Source organism: Calypte anna, chromosome 1 (assembly GCF_003957555.1).
Source record: "Calypte anna isolate BGI_N300 chromosome 1, bCalAnn1_v1.p, whole genome shotgun sequence".
Taxonomy (NCBI): Eukaryota; Metazoa; Chordata; class Aves; order Apodiformes; family Trochilidae; genus Calypte; species Calypte anna.
In genome coordinates, this window is record NC_044244.1 from 7,695,331 (window position 1) to 7,721,281 (window position 25,951).

At 38.2% G+C, this 25,951-nt stretch overlaps 1 protein-coding gene across 1 annotated transcript in view; it reads right to left on the reverse strand.

Annotated features, from left to right (window-relative positions):
• The window catches only part of DMTF1 (cyclin D binding myb like transcription factor 1), a 32,359-nt gene extending 6,430 nt beyond the window's left edge, over window positions 1-25,929 (reverse strand). Inside the window, exons 1-15 of the mRNA XM_030468378.1 lie at window positions 25,787-25,929; window positions 19,300-19,416; window positions 18,705-18,824; window positions 17,688-17,782; window positions 16,801-16,915; window positions 13,841-13,917; window positions 11,395-11,552; window positions 10,694-10,726; window positions 9,059-9,168; window positions 8,087-8,315; window positions 6,044-6,195; window positions 4,487-4,702; window positions 2,142-2,227; window positions 1,315-1,473; window positions 181-567 (exon numbers count right to left, since the gene is read on the reverse strand). Coding sequence (XP_030324238.1) covers window positions 181-567; window positions 1,315-1,473; window positions 2,142-2,227; window positions 4,487-4,702; window positions 6,044-6,195; window positions 8,087-8,315; window positions 9,059-9,168; window positions 10,694-10,726; window positions 11,395-11,552; window positions 13,841-13,917; window positions 16,801-16,915; window positions 17,688-17,782; window positions 18,705-18,824; window positions 19,300-19,408 — 2,046 coding nt within the window. The 5' untranslated portion in view covers window positions 19,409-19,416; window positions 25,787-25,929. The remainder of the gene's footprint in view (window positions 1-180; window positions 568-1,314; window positions 1,474-2,141; window positions 2,228-4,486; window positions 4,703-6,043; window positions 6,196-8,086; window positions 8,316-9,058; window positions 9,169-10,693; window positions 10,727-11,394; window positions 11,553-13,840; window positions 13,918-16,800; window positions 16,916-17,687; window positions 17,783-18,704; window positions 18,825-19,299; window positions 19,417-25,786) is intronic.
• Between the last annotated feature and the right edge of the window lie 22 nt (window positions 25,930-25,951).

The window sequence follows — 25,951 nt, forward strand, 5'->3', positions numbered from 1 at the left end:
AAAACATATATTTATGAAGCTCAAGAATAGAGTATCTGAACAAAATACTTCTAATACTGCAATACACATGAAATCATCCACATATTTCATAAGAATAGCTTAACATAAAGGTCAAATATGCAGTAAAATAGGTCTCCATGCAGAAACAGGGAAAATAGCAAGTATCATGCACTCCCTTACCTCAGTCACATAAGTGCTGGGTAAATCTGAGTGAGAATCCTCTTCCTGTTTCAAGCTGGCATTTGAAATCTCCTCCTCATTTTTTACCATAACTCCACCCATCAGTTCACTGCTATTCCTGCTGCTGAATTTGGAGTCATCATCTTCATTGTAGGCTGACTGTTCTTCATCATTCAGCTTGGACTGGTGGATATCATCTGGGAAAGCGTTTGTTTCGAGGGTATCAGGAGGATCTGTCAGGTGAGCTGACTGAATATCTGAATCAACAGCAAGTTCTGCCTGAGTGACAGAGGAGGAGATATCTTCAGCAGCTACAGTGCGGATTATGACACTCGGCGTGTGGCACTGCACTGTGACATTGTCACTTGTATTTAACAAATGCTCTGGCTGTAAGCAGGATTTGCAAAAAAGAGACAGAAACAAACAAACAAACAAACAAAACAAAATCACACTTTCCTCCAAGTATCTTCAAAATTTTCAGCAAATAAAAGCATAAGCATTCAAAGAACTCACTACCAAGTGTAACGTAGAGTTTTGTATAAATAGGATGTCAGCCTAGATCATCTTTTGGCTTTTCCTGGCCTTAGATGGTGAATTCATGGCTGAATTTAATGACATCTGTTCTTTAAGTCACAATTAAAGTAAATGGGTAATATGAAAGAGGCAACTGTTGAGGTGAGGACAGCTGTAGATTCAAAGGATTCAAGTTTTGTTTTCCAGAATTTTATATCACTTGTTTTTCAATCTCCAATATACTTCCTCTACCCTTGCTTTAATAACAAATAACACTGTCACTACTACACAAGTTTTGTGAACAGCAGTTTTCATTTGTCAGAGTAACTGGAAACATCAGGAACTGGTAGTATTTTGTTTTTGTGGGAGGCAAGCCACTAGATGGAGACATCCCATTCAGCCACAATGAGAACTAAGTTGCTAACTAAGATAAGTTTTGAAGAAATTTGAAGTTGTAGTAATAAAAACAGAGATATTTTCACTCTTAGATATTTTAAGCAAAATAAGAGTTACGACTTCAGAACTGCTCTGCACAGTTAGCATACATTTAGAGGGGCCTGCACTATTTTGCCCCCCTCCCTCCACTGCCCAACCTGCAGTCTCCTCACTGCTCATACGTACCGATAAGGCATGAACTATGATCTGCTCTGGGGAGGCTGGGGCAGCAGCAGCTGTGAGGGTCATGGTGGGACTCGTTGCCAGTGTTAAAGGCAGGCCCTGACTTGAGCTTGTCTGTAGTAAGTATGTACCTGGTGTTCCAGTTGGCTGGAGATGGAAAGACTATAGAAGACAATCCAAGTTTAATATCCTGTGCCACACAGAGCAGTCAGAGTATGGTTATTCACATGAGCTAAATGAACTGCAGCTCCCCTGGAACACAAACCAACCCCAGCCCTACTGCACTGATTGTTGTACTGCACTCAAGAAGTAGTAAGAAACTCATCTATGGCCTTAGGCTGTGAAGACAAGTAGTGAGAGTCAAGCACGACTGCATTATGCTCTACAGCAGCACATAAGAAAGGTACAAATTCAATTTACTGTTAATACTGAAATGAGAGAGAAATTGTGCTATAAATTACAGTACAGTTCAGTGAAAATGAGAGAATCTTTACTTGCTGGGAGCTTCCTCTGGCTCTGTTACATCAGATTCCAACAAAACAAAACAAAACAAAACCCAAGCACACAGGAAAACTCCAGAGCACTAATTCATTAAGACAGATTTAAAGCATTAATTACGTGTTTAGAAATACATTTCACTTTGACCTTTTAAGTTTTACATCTCTTAAACTTCTCTACTTGAGAACTGGCTTTTATGTGTATATGTGTGTGCGTAAATGTGTATAAATGCGTAGTTCTATGCTGGTACTTAATGTGTATAAATACATAGTTCTAGCTGGTACCTAAGACCCAAAAAACCCAGTAACAAATATCAGTTCTCTGTTACTTACTGGAAGAATCTCAAAGGTTTGTAGTGTTCCACTGTTTAGTGTTATTGTCTCAGAATCAACAGCAGCAGCAGGGGAATCGGATGATGCTGCATAAAGAAGAAAAAAAAAAAAAAAAGGAAAATATGTAAATCAAAATGTTTCAGTCCTGCAGAGAGCATCACACACTGTAATTACACTATGCAGGGGCATTCTACAATCCTAAGAGCAGAAGAGAGGAAGTGTGGTTTCAGGGCACAGACATAAAAGGGGACAAATAACATTATCTGATGTCATCTGATTACTTTTTGTAACAAGATATGTAAGAGCTTCAGTATTCTTTGGCTCATGTATAACTTGTCAACTGATGTCAGGTTTAATATTGCTATGCTTCTTACAGACAACTTTTTTTTGTGTATTTTTAACCTGTTCTGCCTTCCACAGCATGTCCACCACTAATAAAACCTCAGATAATTCTCAAGATATTCACATACCCTGTGTTATGACTGCTGTGTATAAAAACTGTAACTATTTTTATTACAAGTGTGTATTTATGCCATTAACTCCATTAATTCTAAAAATAATAAGGAGAAGCAATGAAAATAGTTTACCTATTAGACATTTCAAGATCATCAGGTCCAAACAGCTCATACCCAAAGCTTTACAAGAGATTGAAAAACCTCTTGGGAACCATAATTATGACTTTTACTTCTGAAAAACTCAGAAACTGCAGACTGATGGAGGCAAATTAATACTTTGCCTGATATTATCCAGCAAATCCAGAAATACCAAAAGGGCAAAAGACCTACATGATGATAGCAGTGCTGCAAGCACAGGAAACTCAGCCATCTCAGACCCTGTGATTTTAAAGTAGAGTAATTTTGGTCTCTTAAGAAGATACAAGCTCCAACTCTTAAAATTATTGTTGTAGTGGCATGTTCAAGATTTCCTGCTGCAGATTTCCTGGCACACAGTAGCAGAGAGCTGTAAAGTGTGGTCTGCTTGTTACCTAGTGGGTTATGTTCATACATCTTACAGGAATTACTCCTTTGAAACCTTAAGCCTTCTATTAAATAGGTAATAGGCTAATAGGTTAAGCTCTCATTGGGATTGGGAAAGACATAATACAAAACTTACTTGATTACACAAGCATAAAATCTTCAGAAAAGCAGGCTAAAATGGGGAAAAAGGCTTCTTAGACAGACAATGGCAAGTGACATCACAAAATAACCATTCAGGATTAAATTCAGGAGGGACTAAGGGTTGCAACACCAGCACATCTTGCCTGCTCATCAAAATGCAGTATCTTTGGCCAAGCTTGGTTGAAAGCTTGACCTATTATTACAGATAAAAGGTTCTTGGCTTGGTGTTGTGTGACATTCCAATAAAAAAATTAACCAGATGACATGAAGATGCTACTGCACAAGTAGATTAAGATGGGTTAACCTAATGAAATTATAAACAGAAAATTGTTTACCAAATGCCTATCTAGTCATAGTCTGAAGAACCATTTCATAGCCTGATTAACTGATTTTGTAATTAGCAAGACTGAAGCACTAAATTCTCCTAATTAAATTCACAAATGACAAGCAGTAGACCATGGAGCTGACAGGATGCATACAGGGTGGCTCAACTGGAGTAACTTAAAAAAATTAGCAATAACAGGCAATAAGCACTACAAAGTAAACCTGGTAGTTAAAGGTTTCATAACGAGCAAAGTTCATCCTTAAGAAGATGGGAAGCACCAACTTGTAAAAATGAAGTGGTTGGAACAGACCATCAGCTGAGTGTCAGTATGACTTGGCAACCAATGCCTTCCAGAGTGCTTGTTCCTAGAAATAACTGCTTAATACAAAACAGAACTAGAAAAAACATCTATATGTCCTTCAAGAAAACTTAGTCACAGTTTTACAGCAGTTATATGCAGGCAGTTAGACAGCACTGTATGTATTTTATCATGTATTTTGTACATGATGTGCATTGCTCTGGACAAAAGATACCAGAAGAAATTTATGGAATAAACACATATATTTCATCTTAATGAAGAAGCTTCTGTATTGAAGTTTTTTTGAAGAATACACTATATGGAGAGCTCGTGTCCATGCACAGACAGACATTTCTAACCTCTACTAGTAGGAACTCCAACTGCAGCTTCTTGGTACTTTTGTCACAGTAATATCAACATTTGGCTAACAAAGTGAGAAAAGGGCAAATGGAATCCAGGAACCCTTCACCTTGAATTATGGCAAGGCCAAAGCAGAATTAGTAAAATTCCTTAAGACATGCCCACTCCTTCTTCACCATAACTTAACACAGGAAAGCTTTAGGCTTCATTAGAGGACTGCAAGTCATTAGTTTCAGCTACTTACAGACGTGTGTAATCTGGACTGGAATCTGCAAAGCTGCCACAGGGCTCGGTGTGCTGCCTGTGTTCTCCTCCAAGCGAGCCACTCGAATCTGCACGTGCTGAACCCCTGAACTGGAATTAGTGTTTGGTAATCCACTTCCAGATTTGCTGTCCGAAAGCTGGTGCCCTGCATTGTTTTTTTGGTTCTCATGGAGTTGTTTAAGACCTTTTATAAGCACTGAGAGAAAGAATACTCATGCTAAAGTATGCTGAAGAAACACACTTGAAATGCTGCACATGAGATTTATTCAAGATGAGAGGAGCAAACAAAACCCATCTTAATTTGGAGCTTAAACAATTTATAGAGATGTATTGACTAGAAATTTAGCACATACATAAAACATATTTATAGTCAACTACTGGAGTGAACTTGGTTTTCCTCAAGGAATCTAGACATTTTAGAATGCTTGGAAAAAACCCAAACAACTCATAAAATTTTGGACCTCTCTAAAAACACGTATGGTATATCCTCAAGTTACAAACAAATGCCAGTATCAGTATCACTACTTGTGTTGCGTTGCTATCAGAAATATATCCTTAAAACTTAAAAAAATGGAAGATAAGTTGTTCAAGATGTTGACAGAAGTGTCACTACAAATAGGGAACAAAAGAAAATTTATGTTGCAGTGACTCTACTATTTAATTCAAACATCTCTCACTCCAGATAGCATGACATTTTGTCTGGGGCAAGAAAGTGGATCCTGTTGATTCAGTAGTGCACTTACATTATGAATTATTTGATGCAACAACTGTCTATTAACACATAATTTACACTGTATTAAGCATAACAGGGCTATTGCAGCCTCCAGGCATGACTACCATATATAACTACAGTGGTGACTACAGCAGAAGTGTCCATGAAATTACACCTTTCATAATAACATGACTAATGTCTCTGATTTTTGCTTTTCTTCTCCCCAAGACAGAGAAAAGGAGGACTGAATGAAAGGTCAGCTGAGACTGAAACACCCTTTGGCTCAGGCATTAGCTTCTCTGAGAGATACAGAAAATATATTTGGGCAGCTTTATACCAATTCCATCCCTTCTCCTGACTGTGCAGTTAGTAGTAGATCTCTGTTCTGCCAACAGTAAGGTTCAGCACCTCACACAGATTACATTTCAAAGGTAACAGATCTAACCTGAAGTGATACTGGTAGGCTGCAGATACATATCCTCTTCCACCTGAAGAGGTCACTGCCCTGCATACCAAAGATAATCACCAGCTGGTATGCCAGCTGAGCTGCTTATATATATGTTGTCACTTCATTCAAAGTGAAGGGAGTTGTTAAAAATCTACTGTTTAGTTATATGCATCAGTTTGGCTAATTTCAACCGAAACATTCAAGGATTGCTTGTAAGAGCAGTCCAGCCAGTAGATCTAAAGGGACAGTAACTTCCAGCAAAGAAACAATGTGCTCTTGGGCCAGCAGTGCTCTAATGAGACAACAAAATGCAGCCTTATTCCTTTGAAATTTATGAAAGGAGCTTTCAGAAGAGAAGTGTTCAAACAGTACATTACCAGGGAATGAAACATCTTTGTGGTTTGCAATCTGTCTTTTAATGGTCCACCATTTACTCCGGAGCCACTGTGGTGAGCGGACACTACTCCATCCTTCAGCTAGTAAATCCCAATTGATGTCATTTTCATCAGAAACTTCAAGTTCCGCTATCCTGGCAGGATACAGAAAATATTTACCTGTTAGAAACTACCCTCCAGACTGGGAGGGGTGTTGCACATCTCTGGTCTTGTCACATGTAAGAGCAGCAAAATGGCATGCTAGTGAATAGTCCTCCAGAGCTCATGAATCGACACAGACTTCCAAGGCTCCAACGCTGCTGGAGGTGAAGCAGAATCATAAACAACAGGAGATAAACCAGACCTGTTAGATGATCCAGTCCATCTCCTTGCCATGCAAGGTTATTCTCCTTTTTTATATATATAGTAAGAGTTCTGTCAGATTATTGTGAAGCATTCCAAATTATGGTACTTGCATCTTTTCTCTTTGGAAAACCATTCCCCAAAAACATCTCCAAGGGAGGAAATACCCTGAAATTCTAGTTAATTAATTTCATGTTTAGATATTTACTCTTTTGTTTTCTCATAAATGGCACTCATCCATTGATTTTTGCCTCCTCTCAGATGCTTCTTAGCTGAGGGAGATGAAATATTAAAAAGTTCCTCATAAATCACTCCTATCAGTCTCTCCAGGTAGGGGACAGTCATCACATAATTTTGGCAGATGTTATGTACATGCTACCAGAATCTGGTGGAATACTCTCAGTATCTCTGAATTGCCTCCAGCTCATCTGTACGTGGAGCATAAGACAGACCAGTGAATAATGAGAAAGGAAAAGAACTGTGGAAGTTAAGAAAATTCTCTTAACAAACCAAACAAAAAAACTGAACACTCCTGCTAGCTATAAAACCCACCCCCAAAAAACAACTACTCCAAAAAACCCAAAACAACAACCCCAGAAAAACAACAAAGAAAAAGTCTACCAAAACCAAGCCTGCAGGATCAATTAAGGATATCTGGACAGACCAAACCAGATAACATTTGTACAGAAATACTGAGAATTATAACCAGAGCATTCTGAAACAGGAATCACGTTTTGAGTTCATGTCAAAGAGCTTCATAAAATTCATAGAATCAACCAGGTTGGAAGGGACCTCTGAGACCATCAAGTCCAACCCTTGATCCACTACCACCATGGTTACCAGACCATGGCACTGAGTGCCACATTCAGTCTCTTCTTAAAAACCTCCAGCAACAGAGAATCCACCACCTCCCTAGGCAGCCCATTCCAATGACTGATCACCCTCTCTGTGAAGAATTTCTTCCTAATATCTAACCTAAACCTCCCCTGGCAAATTAATTAATACTGCTTTGTAAATCATGCTTAAGCTTCCTGAATGTCTTGGCTTCTTTTTCCCACCCAAAGCTATCAACCTACAAAAATCCACTGGCTAAAAAGCCTGAGTTAAAGGCTTTCAAAACGAGAGGACTGGAGAGAGTGAAAATTTTCCAAAATTACTGTCAGGTTGCCAGTTGAAATGTGGTCAAAGATGCTGATATCCAATCAGTGTTTGGTGGCCTACATGAAATTAATCTGCAGTTTCAGTTTGCGTCTTTGTAAACAAGATGCCCACATTACAGAAATCACCACTACTCTTGACCCTTGTTGGTCATCTCAACAGAGAGGCCAAGGACTGAATGGGCAGGGAGACTGAACTACCCTCCAGTTAAAGTGCATTGGTGGGGCAAAGTGTGGGATGCTTGCATGGTCACTGCCTGTGCTGTACCTTTTCTGTGGAATAAAGAAGACTTCAGTCTCCAGGGCTTTCAATGACACCTTTCACGAACACTAACATTCACTAAAAAAACAAAAACAAAACAAAACAAAAAAGTTCACTGATAAGTCTCTGGGAACTGTAGACACAGCAGTGATTTCTGGAGTGTTCTAGAGTCTTCAGCGTGTAAGAAACCAGCAAAATGGACCCCAACAGAATCCTGCTTGCATCACATATTACCATCTTTTAAAAGTAACTAAATGAACAAACCTCAAGATCAGATTTATTTCATCTTCCTTGGTCCACTCAGTGCCCCCACTTTGCTTCCAGTTGAGATAGTTGAGCCATTTTGATCTGCACTGCTTTTCAGAGCGTGTCCCGACCCGTTCTGCCACAGCAGCCCATGATACACCTTGTGTGACAATGTCACCTGGTTCTGTGCTAGTTAGCTCATGCACTACTTCTGCTAGTCTTTTTTCTTCTTTCTCTGTCCACTTTCCTGAAAGAGAGAAAACCCCTCCAACTTAACAGCAGATGCTCTCTGTTCTGGACTGTAACATGTCAACAGACATTTAACTTCAGTGTCTTAATAACTTCTCCCAGATGCAAATATTGACTTATGAAGATGTAACTCTTCTTACTTAAGAACAATTTATATTATAGCTATTCTTGATTAACAAATTCATAATTTCATTGTTTTGCTGCCAAGTTTCTTTATCTTATTTTCCTCTCACAGATGAATGAAGCCACACAAAACTTACCAAAATACTGACCAAAGCAAACTGGTCCAAGCTACCTGAATTGTATTAGTTGAAGTAAATGAATCAGACAACAATTTAGCATACAGTAATTACATGAGGTCTGGCTGAATTTTCCTTCCATTGGAATATATTCACTACAAAATAATCAATACTTTACTCCTAAGATGCTTCTGTTTCTTAATGACACAAGTATACAGTTAATGTTTATAAATATGAAATGCAAAAGAAAATATTTTTAATCCACCTTAAAATATATCCCCCAGTGGCATAAATGTATTAAAGATAATAGACTGCAAAAATAAACTGTTCTGATCTTCAAGAAGTGAACTAGAGAAATGTATACCAAATATGTTCTAAAATGTCCCCAGATCTCACATTTAAGCTCCTCAGTTCAGAGGAAAACATCATCTCTGAAAGCACCATTGACAAAGGTGACAGTTTTATCTAGAACATCCATTACTGACACCAACATTTACCTCACCTGTGTTGCAGGTATCCTTCATCAATCTACACCGATCTTTTACAGATGAAGCACTTCTCCCCAGTGCAGCTCCTATTGTGGCCCAGTCATTCCCATGCTTCATTCTCAGCCTAAACAGAAACGTGCTCATTAGAACTATATCCAGTTATGAAATTACCAATGTCATAATTTACCAATTTACTCTAATAAAAACAGGATAAATGTGCAGTTTACAGGCTTAAAAACAGAATCATAGAATCATAGAATTGGCTGGGTTGGAAGGGACCTCAGAGATCATCAAGTCCAACCCTTTTACCACCGTTGCGGTTGCTAGACCATGGCACTGAGTGCCACATCCAGTCTCTTTTTAAATATCTCCAGGGACGGAGAATCCACTACTTCCCTGGGCAGCCCATTCCAATGTCTGATCACTCTCTCCGTAAAGAAATTCTTTCTAATATCTAACCTAAATTTCCCCTGGCACAACTTAAGACCATGCCCTCTTGTCTTGTTGAAAGTCATCTGGCAAAAGAGACCAACGTCCACCCGGTTACAACCTCCTTTCAGGTAGTTGTAGACAGCAATGAGGTCTCCCCTGAGCCTCCTCAGAATGGGGAGTCACTTTGGAACTACAATATTAAACTATTTTCAATTATCAGTGCTTATTTTTCTATGTGTTTTTAAGAAGCCTTTTGGACCAGTCAAGCCATGGGATACTCACTAATAATTTTTTTAATATCTAATTGTTTTGCAGGAACGCTGTGAGGCTTAATTATTGTTTTAAATACAATATGAATGTTTAGATAAACAGCCAACATCTAGTCTACAAAAGTTACTCAAGGATTTTCAGGTGAGACCAGAGATAGCTTGATAAACTTAAATAATGCCTAATGAAAATTCAGTTATCCTACAATTTAAATGAGACAAAACTGCATAATCATGTTCATAATTTTATCTGTGATCTCCCACACATGACAACAGGTTGCTTAACATGTTGAGCCACAACTACTTTTGGTACATCAGACACCACAGGCACCTTTAAAATGACACAAAAAAGCTAAACTGATTCAAACATATCAATTAATACAACAACAAAAAAAAAATCCTTTCCTTCCTTCAGTGCAATGTGATTTCTTCAAGCTGCTGAACTATGGAAAGATGCAGGAAGAAAGTAAGTCTGCAGCCCCCACCCCCTTTGATCTATCAGGTTCACAGTCAAAATCAAAAAGCCTTACTAACAATTTTTGTGTCTCTTAATCCTGCACAGGCAAGATCCTACCCTTGACCTGCCACTTTCTTTAGAAATAACCTTTGATCAGGTTTCCTAAACAAATGAAATTTCTGTTTTTCACAAACATAACTGCAGTTGTTGGCTGTGCTTGTAAAAAACTGGAACATTACTAGTTTCAGCAGAAGGCTTGCTTTAGAACTTTACTGCATATTTTTTATGTCCTGAATATACATTTGAAAATATAAAAAAATTATATACCAAGTGTAGATTTGTTTCTTTTCAAATTAATTTATTGACCACTATCTTCTGGTAGAGTTGGAGCAGTTAAATTTACTTGTAACTTTTCAGTGATTTCATATAACCTGTAAAAACTACTCAAGCTACTAAATACAAATAAGCATTATGTTATTAATAGAAAAACTTACTCTTTAAGCTTTTCAATTTCCTCAGGAGTATACCTAGCAACAAGCAAATAAAAACACATTATTTTAAACAGAAAGGATAGTGCATGAATATTTTTGCTTCACTAACCATACAGTACATATCTAATTACAACAGGAGATTAAGGAATTTCAGCTGTGAGAAACATTTGACTGAATGCTTCAGGAGAACATGAAGAACAAATGCCATTTTCCACTTCAGTGCATTTCTAAAGTTATCTGGCTTAACATTCCTCTCGTTTTCCAGCAAAATTCCTCATTCTTGGTGATCTTACTAGGACCAGAATTAGAATTTTGTGTAACAGTCTCACAAATAAACAGTTATTTCACCGTAAGTCTAACTTTTCATAAAAAAACAAACAAAAAAAAACCTAACAAAAAAAACAAGCCCAAGAAAGAGAACTCCCAGCACTGAGATTAATTAACTCAAGGTCACAGCTCAAGAAACCACATCTGAGTGGATCCAGATGTATCAAAATCTCCTAACCATACCAGATTTGAAGTTGTGGATGCTATCAACACAACTACTGTCAAGGCTGATCAACAGCATTCAGCAGAGGTGACATAATTAGGAAGAGCTAGGTCTGTTTTAAAAGAATTGTCTCTCTTACATATGACATGTCAAACATTAAATTCATGACCCTACTCATCCCAATAAACCCGTGCAGCATTAGAGGTTTTCATACTTTCCAACATGGTTTCTGTCATCATACATGCGCAGGACTCTTCTATAGACTGCAAAGAGAGGCCGATTCAGACCCCAAGCTATTGTCCTGTAGAAATCTTTCCTTTCATCTTTTGACATCTCAAATATAATTTCAGTAGCATCTTTTATTCCACGGGCCTAGAAGAAAGCATTTAAAAAAACAAAATAAAACACCAAACAACAAACCACAAACAAAACAACTTAGATAAAGTCTCCTACATAACCAAAAAGCAGAACACTTAAGAACTGCAGCCTGATGTATCATTATTTAACATTCTACCTCAAATACCACTGTCTGAAAGGTAAACTGAATATTTATGAATTAGCTACAAATACAAACCCTTGAGCTCCAGGGGTTTTTTCACACTGGAGTCCAGGTAGACACAGAAGCTTTCACATTCATCTACATTTTAAAAAAACCTGCTCAATATGTATTTTAAAATTATAAACTGAGGTATCATTTAAAACATCATGGAAAATGTACTCTGGTGGAATTAACCTGGGGTTATACAGCAGAAGGCTGTCAAAAAGTGCAGTATCAATTTATTACATAATTTTAGCAATTTTTTTATCTGAAAGCTATTTTTTTCCCAGTTAAACTACTCCTCTTGCTCTGATGGAAACAAAAAGCAAATTTGATTTTAAAAAAATGGAGTTAAGTATAAAAGGCAAAGTGTAGTTTAATTTCAGCTTAAACTAAAAATCACTATTTCAAATCAAAGTAGTACAAGAAAGATAAATAGGAATATAATGAAACAAATCAGTTACCAGCAACTCAAAAGTTATTTAGCTAGCTTAGAAAATCTTATGTAAATATAAAAATAACATTACCTAGGAATTATTTTGTGGCAGAAATTATAATACATGTGTGGGTAGGCATATTTTCAATAACTAATACTGAGGATTTTCATAACAATTAAGACTAATTTCAGGGCTTTTTTTGATTCACAAATGGAGGCTGGTGAGCTTTTTTTAATATCCAGGCTATGTATTCTCAGCTGTAAGGTCTCAGCTCAAATATTCTCAGCTGTAACCCTACCCACCAACATGACTTATGGGCAATTATCACTGTCAGCATGTTGAATGCATACCTATTTTTACACTGAGAACTGTCAACAATATATTAAGGAAAAGAGAGGTGATACAGGCCTCCTGTTAGTGTAGTAAACAAATACAGATATGGCATCAAAGAAGTTGGGAAGCTGTATTCAATGTTTTGTAAGGAAAATTATCTCTATTCCTACTGCAAGTTTTTCCTGTCTTCACCAAAGATTTAATGAGTGATGTATATTCAGAGAAAGAGATTAAGTAACTTGAACACTGTGGGGTGAAATGTTAAAATGGCTTATATTAACTACACAAATTAAAACCAATGTTACATTCAGTAGTCTCAAATCCTAAGTATGGATACAGCAATTTAATGTATTTCAAAGGGGTAACCACCATTTCTCTTACAAACTGACCAGCAGCACTTACTTCACATTCTGGAAATTGCTGAAGAAAGTTGGTTTCTAGCTGGAGCTGCATCACCATGCCAGCTAGCAGATCACAGAATGGTTTGGGCTGGAAGGGACCTTAAAGATCATTTACTTCCAACCCTCCTGGAAGGACCCATCCAACTTGTTCTTAAACACTTCCAGGAAGGAGGCATCAATAACTTCCCTGGGCAACCTGTACCAGTGCCTTACCACCCTCAAAGGAAAGAATTTATTTGCAATAAACTGATTTAAATCTACCCTCTTTCAGTGTAAATACATTCCCCCTTGTCCTGACACTACATGTCCTTGCAAAAAGTCCCTCTCCAGCTTTGTAGGCACCCCTTCAGGTACTGGAAGCCTGCTGTAAGGTCTCCCCTGAACATTTTCTTCTCCAAGCTGAACAACCCCAATTGCCTGAGCCTGTCTTTGCAGGAGAGGTGCTCCAGCCCTCTAATAATCTGCATGACTTTAACAGCTCCATGTCCTTCTTGTGTTGGAGGCTCCAGAACTGGACACAGTAATGCAGGCGGAGTCTCACCAGAGCAGAGTTTAAGGGGGAGAATCACTTTCCTGGACCAGCTGACAATGTTTCTTTTGATGCAGCCCAAATTACCTTTGGCTTTCTGGGCTGCAAGCACACAGTAACAGCTCACCTTGAGCTTTTTATCAACCAACACATTCAAGTCTCAATCTTCTCTGCCCAGCCTATATTTCTGCTTGAGATTGCCCTGACTCAGGTGCAGCACCTTGCACTTGTCCCTGTTGAACTTTATGGTGTTTGCACAGGCTCACCTCTCCAGCCTGGCCAGGTCTCTCTGGATGGCTTCCCTCCCCCCAGTGTGTCAACCACACCACACAGCTTGGTCACCAGCAAAATTGCTGAGGGTGCAATCTAAGTTTGTATGTAAGATATACATAAAATGTAAGGTAACACACTCTAACACATACCTTTAAATAACGCTCAATGTTACTCATCAAAATGTCAATTTCTTCCTTTGACCACATCCCTTGCTTCCACTTGTGACCTGAAAACAGAAATGACAAAGTAATTACTGAAGTGAAAGTCATCAGTACAACAACAAAAATGCCAAAAAACACAAGCCTCATTATTGCAACCAACAGAGAAAAGAGAGCTGCAATTTCAGCTATTTTAACTAGAACTGATTTCAAACAGATATTATTTCAGAACTGATAAACAATCCTCAGTAACTGTAAATTAATGTTTAAATGTGACTCAGACCCCTCTTCAAAAACATCAGTTTCTTAAAAACAGAACACTGATTCCTCTATGTGTTGTCAAGTCATATTTTCAGTTTTCATCCACAACAAGAAAATTTCTTTCTTTAAATTGACATCTGAAATTTCCATGCACTCAAACAATTCCAGGACTTGGAATTAAAATGTGACTGAAAATATTACTTGAGGAACTGGGGTTTTCTTATATGCCTTATCAGTTACCAATGTGTGTGTAATGCCACCTTCTGTGAGGGCTTTTCATGGACATATATGCTCTACCTAGTTGATTTTGACAGGCTGGTCCCTGTCTTTTAGGGACTGGGAGTAATTAGGAATAATGCTCAGTGGTCACTGTCAAGATCTACACTCCTACTGAGTGTTTTATTTTCCAAATAAAAGTGGCAAACCAGCAGAAACAAACATTATGTTTTGCCTCTGACCATGCCCTACAGTTACTACAACACCAATTAAGCTTTAAAAGCAAACCCAATCACCTTTATTCATAGAGAAAATTTCAAACTTGAGGCCTGTCAATAAAACATTAAAATGTTCCTACCTTGAATTCATATACAGATTCCTCTTTTTTCCCCTTGTGCTCTTACTGTACGTTATATTAACAACCACTTATAATTAAGAGTATGCTGGTGACCCAGTTTACATACTGGTGTGTACTGGCTAACAGCCCATCTCTGCTCAGAAAAATCAGGGTACTTCCTTCTTAGCCTGCTAATTACCAGAGCTGAGAGGCAGAACACACCAAAGAGACTGTTTACTCAAATCCAATTATAATGAAAAGTACAGGCATTATCACTAATTCTATTTGAACTGATTAGAGAAAACTCTCCCCTTGTGCCTGATGGCTTCAATCTCTCCTTCCAAAGCTACAGAGACAGAACAATAACCTAGTACTGCAGTTGTGATTCTATAATATATCAACTTCTATCCAAGCATCTGAGCTGACTTAAAGAGCTGTTGCCAGCATTTATGTGGAATAATCATTAACACCCAACTATTTTAGGAAAGTCTATTTTGCACTTTATGTGTTTGCATTTTCAGTGCCAAGATTATTAAAACCTGCCCATGGGTCTTCAAAGAAACTATGATTAGGTGGAGACTGCTATAAAATGATGAACTCAGGCAACACAAGTCAATCTCTTAGCTCCTGTGAAAGGAGATGCACAGTGGCATCTTTCATGATCTCTGTGACACAGCCCACAGACCTCCAAGAAAGGTTCAGCTACCAGAGATTCACAAACATGTTTCTAGATACATGGTGATGTATGGTCACTTGATATAACCCTGGGACAGCTACAAAATAAACAAGTTTAACAAGACACACATCAAACATGAAGCCACCATATCACATGAAATAAAGCAGTAATTTCTCTGCAAAATCACTAGTACATGCTCCTCAACCACAGCTGAGAACATGATGCTTCCAACACCAGTAACTGCTGGAAAGATCCTAAATTCTGTGCTTTCTTTCACCCTAGAGCACAGCAATTGTAGCAACAGAGTTTCTCACTACTTCTACCCAACTGCCTTACTGCTGTGATGAAAAGGTTTCTTTGTTATCCCAACTCTGCTCTAAAAATCTCATAAATAAGGACAGAGAAAACAGGAACAAATAGTTATTGGCTGTCAGAAGCAACTGTCAGTACACACTTGGGATAACTGTGTGAAATTGGTCATTGACAGAGTTGCTCAGCTTCCTTTCTCTGAATTTTCCATAGCCAACACTCAGGCTCTGCATGCCTCACCCACATTTTTCCCTGACTCAGCAGTACACACTGCTCTCAGCTCAGTAAAACTCACTGGCTAAGAGACCATTTTCTTCTGTAAGAGGAAACCATTTTTTTTTTCTAAAATTTTCTAATAGGAAAGGGAATTGCTTTGGACTGGATGAAAAAGATTTTTTTCCCTCTAGAAAGAGGTAAAGTCAAGGTAGGAAAAACAGTAAAGAGATTGAGGAAACTAGAGACAATATGTTTTCATTAGACACTAAGTTTTTTCTCCAGGTTTAGGTAAGGCACTTTCTCTGGGAAGGAAAAAAAAAAATCTCTGAAGTTCAGCAACTACAAGAAGATTGCACAGATGTATTTTAAAAGGGAGGAATGCCAATAGGGTGTAAATTTTAGGAGCAGTGGTGATTATTTCAGTAGATCCTGGTCTGCATAATCCCTCTTCTTCTGAAACAACTCAATTCCAGAAACTGCTTAATATGAATCACAACACAGCAGCCAGACTAGTAAGCCCTAACTGGAGCCATATATGTTAACCTGAGCACAGGCTGGCTGTGTACACAGGAGCACTGGTGTACCTCCCTCTGACTCCTAACCAGGTAGAAGTGCAAGCAGAGCAAACACAGCTGTCTGCTCCTTCTGTGCTGCCACACATTATCTGCAGCAGGTGCCTATCATGGCCAGCTGTGATCCCTGTGACCATTGCAGTTATGGACCCCCTTTCTCTCCAAGTTTATCTGGAGTTCCACTTCCTTCTTGCATACTAAATGTTGAAGATTTAATACATTGTCTCTCTCAGCACTTTCAGAATTAGCCTTCTCAAATGCCTTAGTAAAAAAGATTACTTCATGCAACTTGCAAAACGTTCCAAGACATTTGCAGTATCTTACCTCTTTACAGCATAGCATAACTCCATTTGAAATGTCCTACCTTTATTTGTTAGAGAATCCTTATCCTCTTTGGTTGTGAACCAGGCTTGACTAACAGCTGACACTTCTTCATTGCCCATCGGGGAGATTTCATCCAGCTGTTCATTCTGAAGAATCTTGAAAAGGCCAATATGAAATCAAGAAGTAATATTTTCATTTCTTTCTATGACCTTGCATTTAATATGGAGTCATAACATGAAGGAAAGTGAAACTAGCACAACCAGTTACCTTACTGACTGCTCAGAAAGTGCCACTTTTTAGATATGGGATTAAAGGTATATTCAGCTTTCTTAATACACATGACCAAGATGATTTAGCATCTTAACATACAGAAGCTGTGAGAATTAATTAGGTAACATTCTTCACCCTGCTTAATGTACAGTGAATAGGAAGAGTCTCACTGCCTTTGGTGAGAAGAGGTCTATGTCTGACATCTCCAGTCTTTAACTTCAAGACATGGTACACTCACATTGAGAACTGTATTAACTATTAGGACAGGCAACAAGACAAAGCACAGTTAAGCCTGTTATAAAGCTTGATTTATGTCAAAGAATGACAGCAAGAACATAAACTTGTTTTCTATGAAGATCATCACAAAGTAAATAATCATCAGTGGAGTGTTAAATCTGTTGCTGTTTACTGTATTGCTCTTTGGGCAGTAAGTTATGGAACAAAAATCCTCTTTCAAATATTTGAAACTTGAAACTTTCAAATATTGAACTTCTATAGAAAACCACTTTACAATCAAGATCCATTCTCAAATATATTAGCTTCATGCTAAAAATAGTCTTATTCATTTAATCACCACTGTCTTCTATTTATGTCCCTTTCGATTTCAACTTCAGTAAAAATGTAAATAAATAGGTGAATTTGGAAGTTTTACTGTACCTGAATCTGAGTAACAGTTCCTTCGTTAATCTCATCTTCAGCTACCTCAGTGGTAGCAGTCATGGTCACCTCAAAGCTCTGATCATTTTCTGAAACTTCAAATTGGAAAATTTAGTTGTATATCTTACTCCTGTAACATTTTTAATGCATCCTACAGGATTTATGAATTGCTACCTTTGGTCTGAAAATTTTAAAGAAGCCTTAGTAGGCATTTATTTGTTGACACAGTAAAATTGTCAAAATTATTATCAACTACTCCTCTTCTTAAAATGTACAACATGGATTTTGAAACCTTCAGTTTTACACTTGACCATAACTGAGACCTAATGTGAAACATATGTAAAAGGTGTTTAATCTTCTGCACATGCTTCCTTTTACAAGGATTTTTTTTTCCAAATGCTGAAGGACAACATTTAAACCTTTTGGCTGCATTCTTTTTCCCCAGTTTTCCTTCAACACAGTAGTAACACTTTTACTAAGGAGTTTCTATTAAGTTCCACCAAATAAACAGCCACTCCATGTATTGTAACTTGGTATTTTAACTTGCTAGAGATGGTTTTGCTTCACTTTGAGAGGTTATATTCAATTAACAACTTCCTTAAGACTGATTCAGTACTAGGATACCTTCTGCACAACAATCTCTACTTTAAAAAGACCATACATCTCATTCTCATAAAACACAGAAATACTAACTATATTGTTTTGTCACTTTGATCATTAAAGAAACCTAATCACTCTTTGCAGGATTAACACATTTAGTTTGGTTTTCACAAACTTATCCTTCAACTTACTCAATGTATCTCTATCTCTAAGGCAGTTTTATTTTGCCAGTACTGTACAGACAATAACTGCTACAAAGCCATCTAAGTTTCTGACAGGTAAAAATGATACCTAAATATATTAATAAATATGAAAATAAAATATGCAGAATATTCTAATGTGATCTAAAGAGTGTACTTCTAACCTTTACCAACAGAAACATTTGCTGCAAGAGTACATAAATGTAAAAGAACTTACTTGGAACTGCAACAACAGAAATGCATGGAGTGGAATCATCAAGGCTTTGATCATCCTCTGATAAACACAGCCTCTTGCGTGGAGGTTCAGTGCTGTCTTCAGAGTCTACTTCGTCAGTTTCTAACAATTAAAAAACATGCAGATTATTTTGTTAAAAAAGTAGAGCTTTAGACCAAAATAAAATTTAGAAACAAATGTTGGTTGGATGCTTTACTACTGTCAAGGAACTTTGTCTCAGCTATGGGCAGTAACAGTTCACACTGTTACTTCAGCACAGATTTTCTGTGAGATTTTCTTTGTGAATTACATCCACAGCCCATTTGGATACATGTTTGGTTCTAAGAACTCACTTCCACTGAAATAAATCAGAACAGCTATAACCCTGTTGGACACATATGCACATAGTACTGTTGTTTACACCCAATTTGACACTTCATCCTTCTTTAAATTGAATCAGAGCACATCACACCACAGAAAGCAGGATCCAAGTAGCTCACAGAACTTAGGTGGATCCATAAAAAAAAAAAAAAAAAAAAAAAAAAAAAAAAAAAAACAAACCAAAAGAAAAAAAATACTACTCAATACAATTCTCTACCATTCTGAGGGCAGTGAAGTATAAGGTTCCCTTCAGTGTCCTGAGTCAAAGTCACAGAGTTCACGGTTTCTACTGTCACTGTGTCAGACTCTTCTTCAACTGTGCTCATACTCAAACCTGAAAGAAAAATACATGGATTATTTATCTTCAACCAGACTGTCTCTTTGGCCATAAAACTTCTTTCTTCATCTCCATCAACCAGCCTGACCACCTGCAGAAAATTATGAATGTCTTGTGCACTCTTTTACACAAACAATTGCCTGGTTTAAAACATTCACCTGCCTTTACTTCTCCTGCATATTTATATATTGCACAGAGCAACATCACATAGCTTCAAAACTGCTTTTCCAGTAAAAAATAGTGCTAAGATCCCTATTCAGGAGCATTTGCAATCTACTTTTTTTTAAAAAAAAAACCCACAAACCTAGGCTATTATTTTTTCACATCTGACATTTATTGTTTCACCAATATTGTTCCACTTATGTGGAATAATTATGTGGAATTGTATAACAGCAAAATTTAATAATTTTGCTACTACACAACCTAAAGCTAGCCAGAACTGAGAAGTATTTTTGTAGTGTCACACTACTCATAGCTGCTCTATTTAGCAAAGTAAGTAGCAAAGTTTTCTTCTCCTTATGTGCACATAATTAGCTTTAAAAGCTAGAATTTTTTCTTTACCAAGAACAACGTGAGAACAAACAACATGAGAACTGAAAAGCTGGACACAGGCAGTCACCAGTAGAAAAAAAATTGCTCAAAATATAAATCACTCAGGCACTATTCACTGAGGTTAATGAATGAAGGCAATACAAAGTGTTTCTTATAATAATTTCCACTAGAAAAGTATTACAAAACACAAAGCTTGTAAGAACTTAAATGTAAACTATCACTATTGCTATTTTGAAATAAAACAAAACAAAATCCCATAAAGAAGTTCTAATCCACTGAATACAAACAATGCATTTTTTTTTTCTGCAATGATTTAATCAGTTTTGAGCATCTTGGCTTGGTGCCTGTCTTTGGCAGAGATATTTTCTTTCTAAAAGGAAAATATCTGTTTCTCCTTGAAGTGTTCAGTCCTTTTCATGTGTCTTCTTGTTTGTCAACAACAGAAAAAAATTACTTGAAAATTTTATTGTAAAGCCAAAATACTGTTGCCAACAATTCTAATTTACATTAATAAATCATAGACTATAGTTTTAAAAAATAATAATATCGATCACATTACAAAGCTTCCATGTACCAGGCAGGGATACCTATATACCTATACATAAATGGAATTCACAACCTGTATTTTAAATCCCCTGTATAATGTTAAAAATGCTGTTTCAGCAGGAAATGATTTAATTTTCATTCAAAAACATGTTCTTTGATATTGAAAATTCCCAAGAGCAGTGTTTTCTTGGAAGGATAAAACTACTGCCAGTCTTTCAGTAAAATTACTTAACACCTCTCAAGTTTAATGAAGATTTGGCACATCTTTAAGTACATGTAGTGACTGATTGCTAGAATGAAGTGGTATTACCCTTCTGAACATGTCAAAAATTTCAGATACCATTGACATTTTAAATGAGAGGGTTTGCAAATTAACATCTACCATCAGCTGCCACACACAAGTGTGGGAGGCAGTAACTTCCTTGGGATTCATCTGCTTCTGAGTTCTTCAGCCTCTGTATCCTTCACTAGAAGTGATGGTTGATGCACACCTATAGGACTTTTTTTAAGAACCAAAATAAGCAACCCTAACTCCAAAACATAAAGAGAGAAATCCAAAGTATTATAGCTGAATTAGCAGACTGTAACTTGCTCAACTTGGGTCCGAGTCACTGATGCAATTTTTTTGGAGTGAACAAATACAATTTTGTAAAAAGCCTTAAGAGATAAGATTCTCTTTTTCCTGATCATTTGTGCTTTCTCAGTAACTTTGTACTGCAATGAATGCTGGAGTAAAACTCCCCATCAGTCACTCAAGAATTGCTGAGAATCAAACAATATTTTTTTAGGATCAGGCTCCCAAGCCAAAACCACAGAGTAATCAGGGTTGTCCATTTGCACTCTCTCCCTCCCTGGTCTGCCATGTCAGAAAAAAACACAGCAGGGAAAGGGTTTATGCATCCAAACCTGGCACCTCCAGCAAAGGTGGGAAGATACACTATGATCAATAGTGTAACAGAACTAAACACACAACACCTGAAATGCCACATCTAAGATTCCTCTGCTTGAGCTCCCAGGTGCTCCCTACAAAGCACCAAAAGCTGTGCATAGCACATTGCTACAGGAACTGTGATTTCCTGTGAAGCACACTCAGTCTAAACCCTGGAATTCCCAGGTTTGTGTAACTTTTTAACCAGATTCCCAAGAATGGTTTATCACCACAGTAAGTGCAGGTTCTCCAGAAAAATCCCAATAATGTTCTCTGTCAGAATTGGGATTTAACATACCTCAAGTTTTCTGAGTAACCTACTAATAATAACTGAGCCTTAGAAAAAAAATTGTGACAAGCCAAATCCTAGATTTGACTTGAGAAACTGCCATCAAATTTAATGGATATGGCCTTGAACCTCAACCAAAAGCAGACTGTAAAGTACGTAAGGAGTCAGGTCAAAGTCAAACGCATATTTTGGATGTTAATTTTTATTAATTAGAGTACACAGATACAAGAAAACTGAAGGAAACAGGTAGTTTTCAAGATACATCTATCCCAGGACAGAAGCTTTAACCCATGAAGATACCATACCAATTCGTGCCTGAAAGGTGAGAAAAATAAATCAAGTAACTGTGGGAGTTCTGTGTGAGCAGGAAACAATCTTCAGATCTTACAAAAATCATTGATTTGCATATAAAAAATGATAGAACTACCACATATGCTGAAGATTCATCAAACATGACATATGATGGGACCACCTGGGACTTCACAGTGAGCACAGAAAGCACAGTGCTGCTGCAGGGGACACTGCCCTCTGATGAAGGCTCCTTTGATACCGGCTGCAGGGACACTGTCCTCACCCGATGTCCTTGATTTATCATGGGATGACAGCTGAAACAAAGCCATACCACCGCAGAGGTCTTTTAGGATGTGCCATTCAAGTTCTGCTTAATACAGATGCCATCCGCAAATCCACTACACATCCACTTTTGAAAAAGTGACACCAAGTTAATGACATCTAACACCCCTTAATTAGTGAGCATTACATCGTAGGGGTCCCATCATCTCCAAAACATCCCCTTTTCAACTTCACTAAGCATGCACTTGAACATGCTTTCCTTTCTATTTAAAACAAAACCTTGAAATTTAAATGCACGACCCAAGACTTTCCTTTGGCCCTTGATTCAATCACACGACAGATGCCAATATGCCACTTATAGTTTATGTTCTGAAGGAGGGTGCTAGCTTGCAGAGAAAGGGGACACTATTGGCTGCAAATATACTACCAGTGTGGATGTATACTATAAAATGCAGTGAAGGCAGCATAATCTTAAATTTCTAGGATAGGAGTTCATAAATAAGTATAAATTTAATAAGCATTTCTACTTAAGATTTTTGAGTGTTCTCACAATTTAAAGACATGACAATTTTAAACAGGTCTCAATACGCAACCAAACAGATAGGAAAAAACTTTGCCTACAAGAATTATTTAATACAGAACTCCAATATAAATTTTCCACTAAACCACAGGGTGCAGTAGTTCTTATTTATTTGGAAAACATGCAGCAGATTTAGCAGAAAAAAAATTACAAAGCTATTTTTATACACAGTTGCAAAAAATCAAAACCATTTTAATACAAAATTCCTGTAATTCTAAATAATCTTCACCAGGCAGATGTGCTCAGTTATTCTGTGGGTTGTAAAAATTAGGAACTTGTAAGAAACAGTATTTTTACCCTTGCAGACAAAATTAATTATGCCTAGTTATTATTAATGGAATGTTGTGTTTAGTCTTCTGTGGATTCCTGTAAATTTTAAAAATTTCTTCATGAAACTGTATTTAAGGTGAGTTCTCTGCACTGGCCACAAAGTTAAAGTGTATTTCACTAAATTCTGTAAGAAACAAAAACTGAGGTTTATTAAAGGACACTTCTGGCTACAGAGGGATTTAACTGGAACATTCATAGGAGATGCACTCAGACTTCAAGATACTCATTGAAGAGTAACACAAAGGAAACAAAGTCATTACAGGACCCCATATACCTCATATTTAACTCAGCCTGAATGTTCAGTGTATTCCATGCCATGGCTCCTAAGAAATAAATACTTACAATTCAATTACTGCCAATTCTCTGATACTATTATTTAACAAAAAACTTTTTGTCCACATGAAATGGATTCCACTCAGATCTAAAAATCCAATGGGCAGAAACTGACATTAACAGCTGCAACAAGAGATTCAAAAGGGTACCAAACCAGAGAGATCACAAACAGAAGGACCCGAAGACCTGAGTTTGAGTCACACAAAGATTTATTAAACTCGTGTTTCAGCACAAGATTACAGTCCTTTATGTACAGTTACAGTCTACCCAGCAGTGGTATTTAAAGAAGTGGGACATCACAGAAATGGAATATGTAGGAGACACAATGGGATAAACTGTTCTCATTTGCACCAAAACAAGTTTGGCAGAACACCATGAGTTCTAGCTTCTCAACTGATATTTTAATAAAAAGCACTAGGGATGCTTTAAATGTCACACAGAAAAAAGAAAACTAAGTCCTAACTCTTTAAAAAGACAAAAACACAGAAAATTGGTTGTTGGGCTGATTTTTTTTTTTTTTTGTAATCGAAAATAGCTCTCAGGCACAAGGTTATGACTATGGATAAAAATTTTGCTAAGTCTGATATGTACTACAGTACATACTCTTTTTCTTTCATGTAAATCCAGTTTCATTCTAAACATTCCAGTAACTTCACTTTTATAAACAAGAGGCTGAAATTTAGCATCCAATAGAATATGAGAAGTTGATTGGTAACCAAACTGTTCAAGGTGTAAGATTGACAAGTATTGCCACAACCTTGCTGTTTTCTGACAGACAGATGAGCACAGAACTAATGCTCATAAATAACAAAACATAAAATATAGTATAGACAAAATGGAGGTCTTTGTCCCTTATACACCCATCTTTCATAATTTTGAGTGGCTAAGCAAAAAATCAGTACTTTTAGTAATTCTATTTAATGAGTTTTAATGATCAGTCTTTTCAGTAAGTCATAAAACATCACCTAGAAAGTTTCAGTAAGTATCTGAAAAAAAAAAAAAAGAAAAAAGCATGAAGTTGTTGCCATTATTACATTAATGAGGATTTACAGAACACAGAATTTGAATAAGATTTGTCCACCTCGTAGCAAAGCCCAAATCTCCCGCTTTTGGCAAGGGGATTTTAACTATCCTGTCAAGAAGCCAATTTTCATCTATGGCCAGAGCAGCACTGGCAAGCAAAAAGCATTTTCTCGATTACTTCAACACATAAATTACAATGTCCAGGTGGGGCCAAACAATACTAATTCTTTGTGAAAAAACACATAAACAAATACTACCTGTCAGCTAGAGGTGCCTAGAAATGCAATACACACCACTGTGCCCAGGTGCACAACCAAGAATAAAGAAACCTTGAAAAAAAAAGGAGGAGGAGGGGGCTTGTCCAACCAGAATCCTTTATTTTAGCAAAAACAGCATAATTCTAGTACGAAAAACTCTGGAACTGCTTTTACATAACACCCCAGATCTTGGTAGAGTTGCGAATTTCAGACTTTACTTAAAAAAAAAGCCCCAAGCAACCTTAAATCACAACTCTCGCTGAAAAAAAATAATAATTGTTAAACAAAACAGATAAAAGCCACAAGCTTAGGATAAGCTAACCGCAAAAACCCAGCGAAGCGGAATCGGGAGATTTAAACGCGTTGGTACAGCTGGCCGTTCATCACAGGCATCACCGTAAGAGGGTTGAAAACACAAAAAACAACCTAAAACATCCCGCACGCCGCCGTCTCCTTCCACTCCCTTCCCAATGGAACCGAGGTTCGAGAACTTCCAGCTTTTTTCCCCTATTTTGCCATCCGTTCATCCACCCCCTTCCCCCATTCCCTCCTGCGCAGCACCGCCGACCGCCGCCAGCACCCCGGGCAGGCGGGGAACGAGGGAGCCTGGCCCTGGGCAGCCGCCCTGCCTCGGCCCCCGGCACAGCCCCCGGGGCGGCGGCTCCGCGCCTCAGGGCCCGCCTCAGCCCCCCGCTGCCCCCCCAGCGCCGCCATTTGGTCCCGGGCCGCCGCCGCCATTTTCCCGTTCTCTCGGCGGGCGGCGGCACCGGTTGGTAACGCTGCCAGATCCGCTGCCAAGCTCCAACCCGGTCCCGGCCCAGCCCAGTCCGGCCGCGGCTGAGGCGTGGAGCCGGACATGGCCGCCTCCCCCTCCCGATCCCCTCAGGCTGCTCCGCTCCGCCGCCGCTGCCCGGCCGCTCCCGGCCCTGTCAGCCCGCAGGCACCCGCGCACTTACTTCCTGTTTTGGGTCCGGGCACTTGAGAAACCAGGATGGAGACTCCCAAGTACCAGGATGGAGGCGCCGAGCGGCAGCGAGCGGCGAGTGGGGGAGGCGGAGGCAGCGGCGGGGCGAGGCGCAGGCAGCCCGCGAACCCGCCGGAAGGCTCCACCGCCCGCCCGC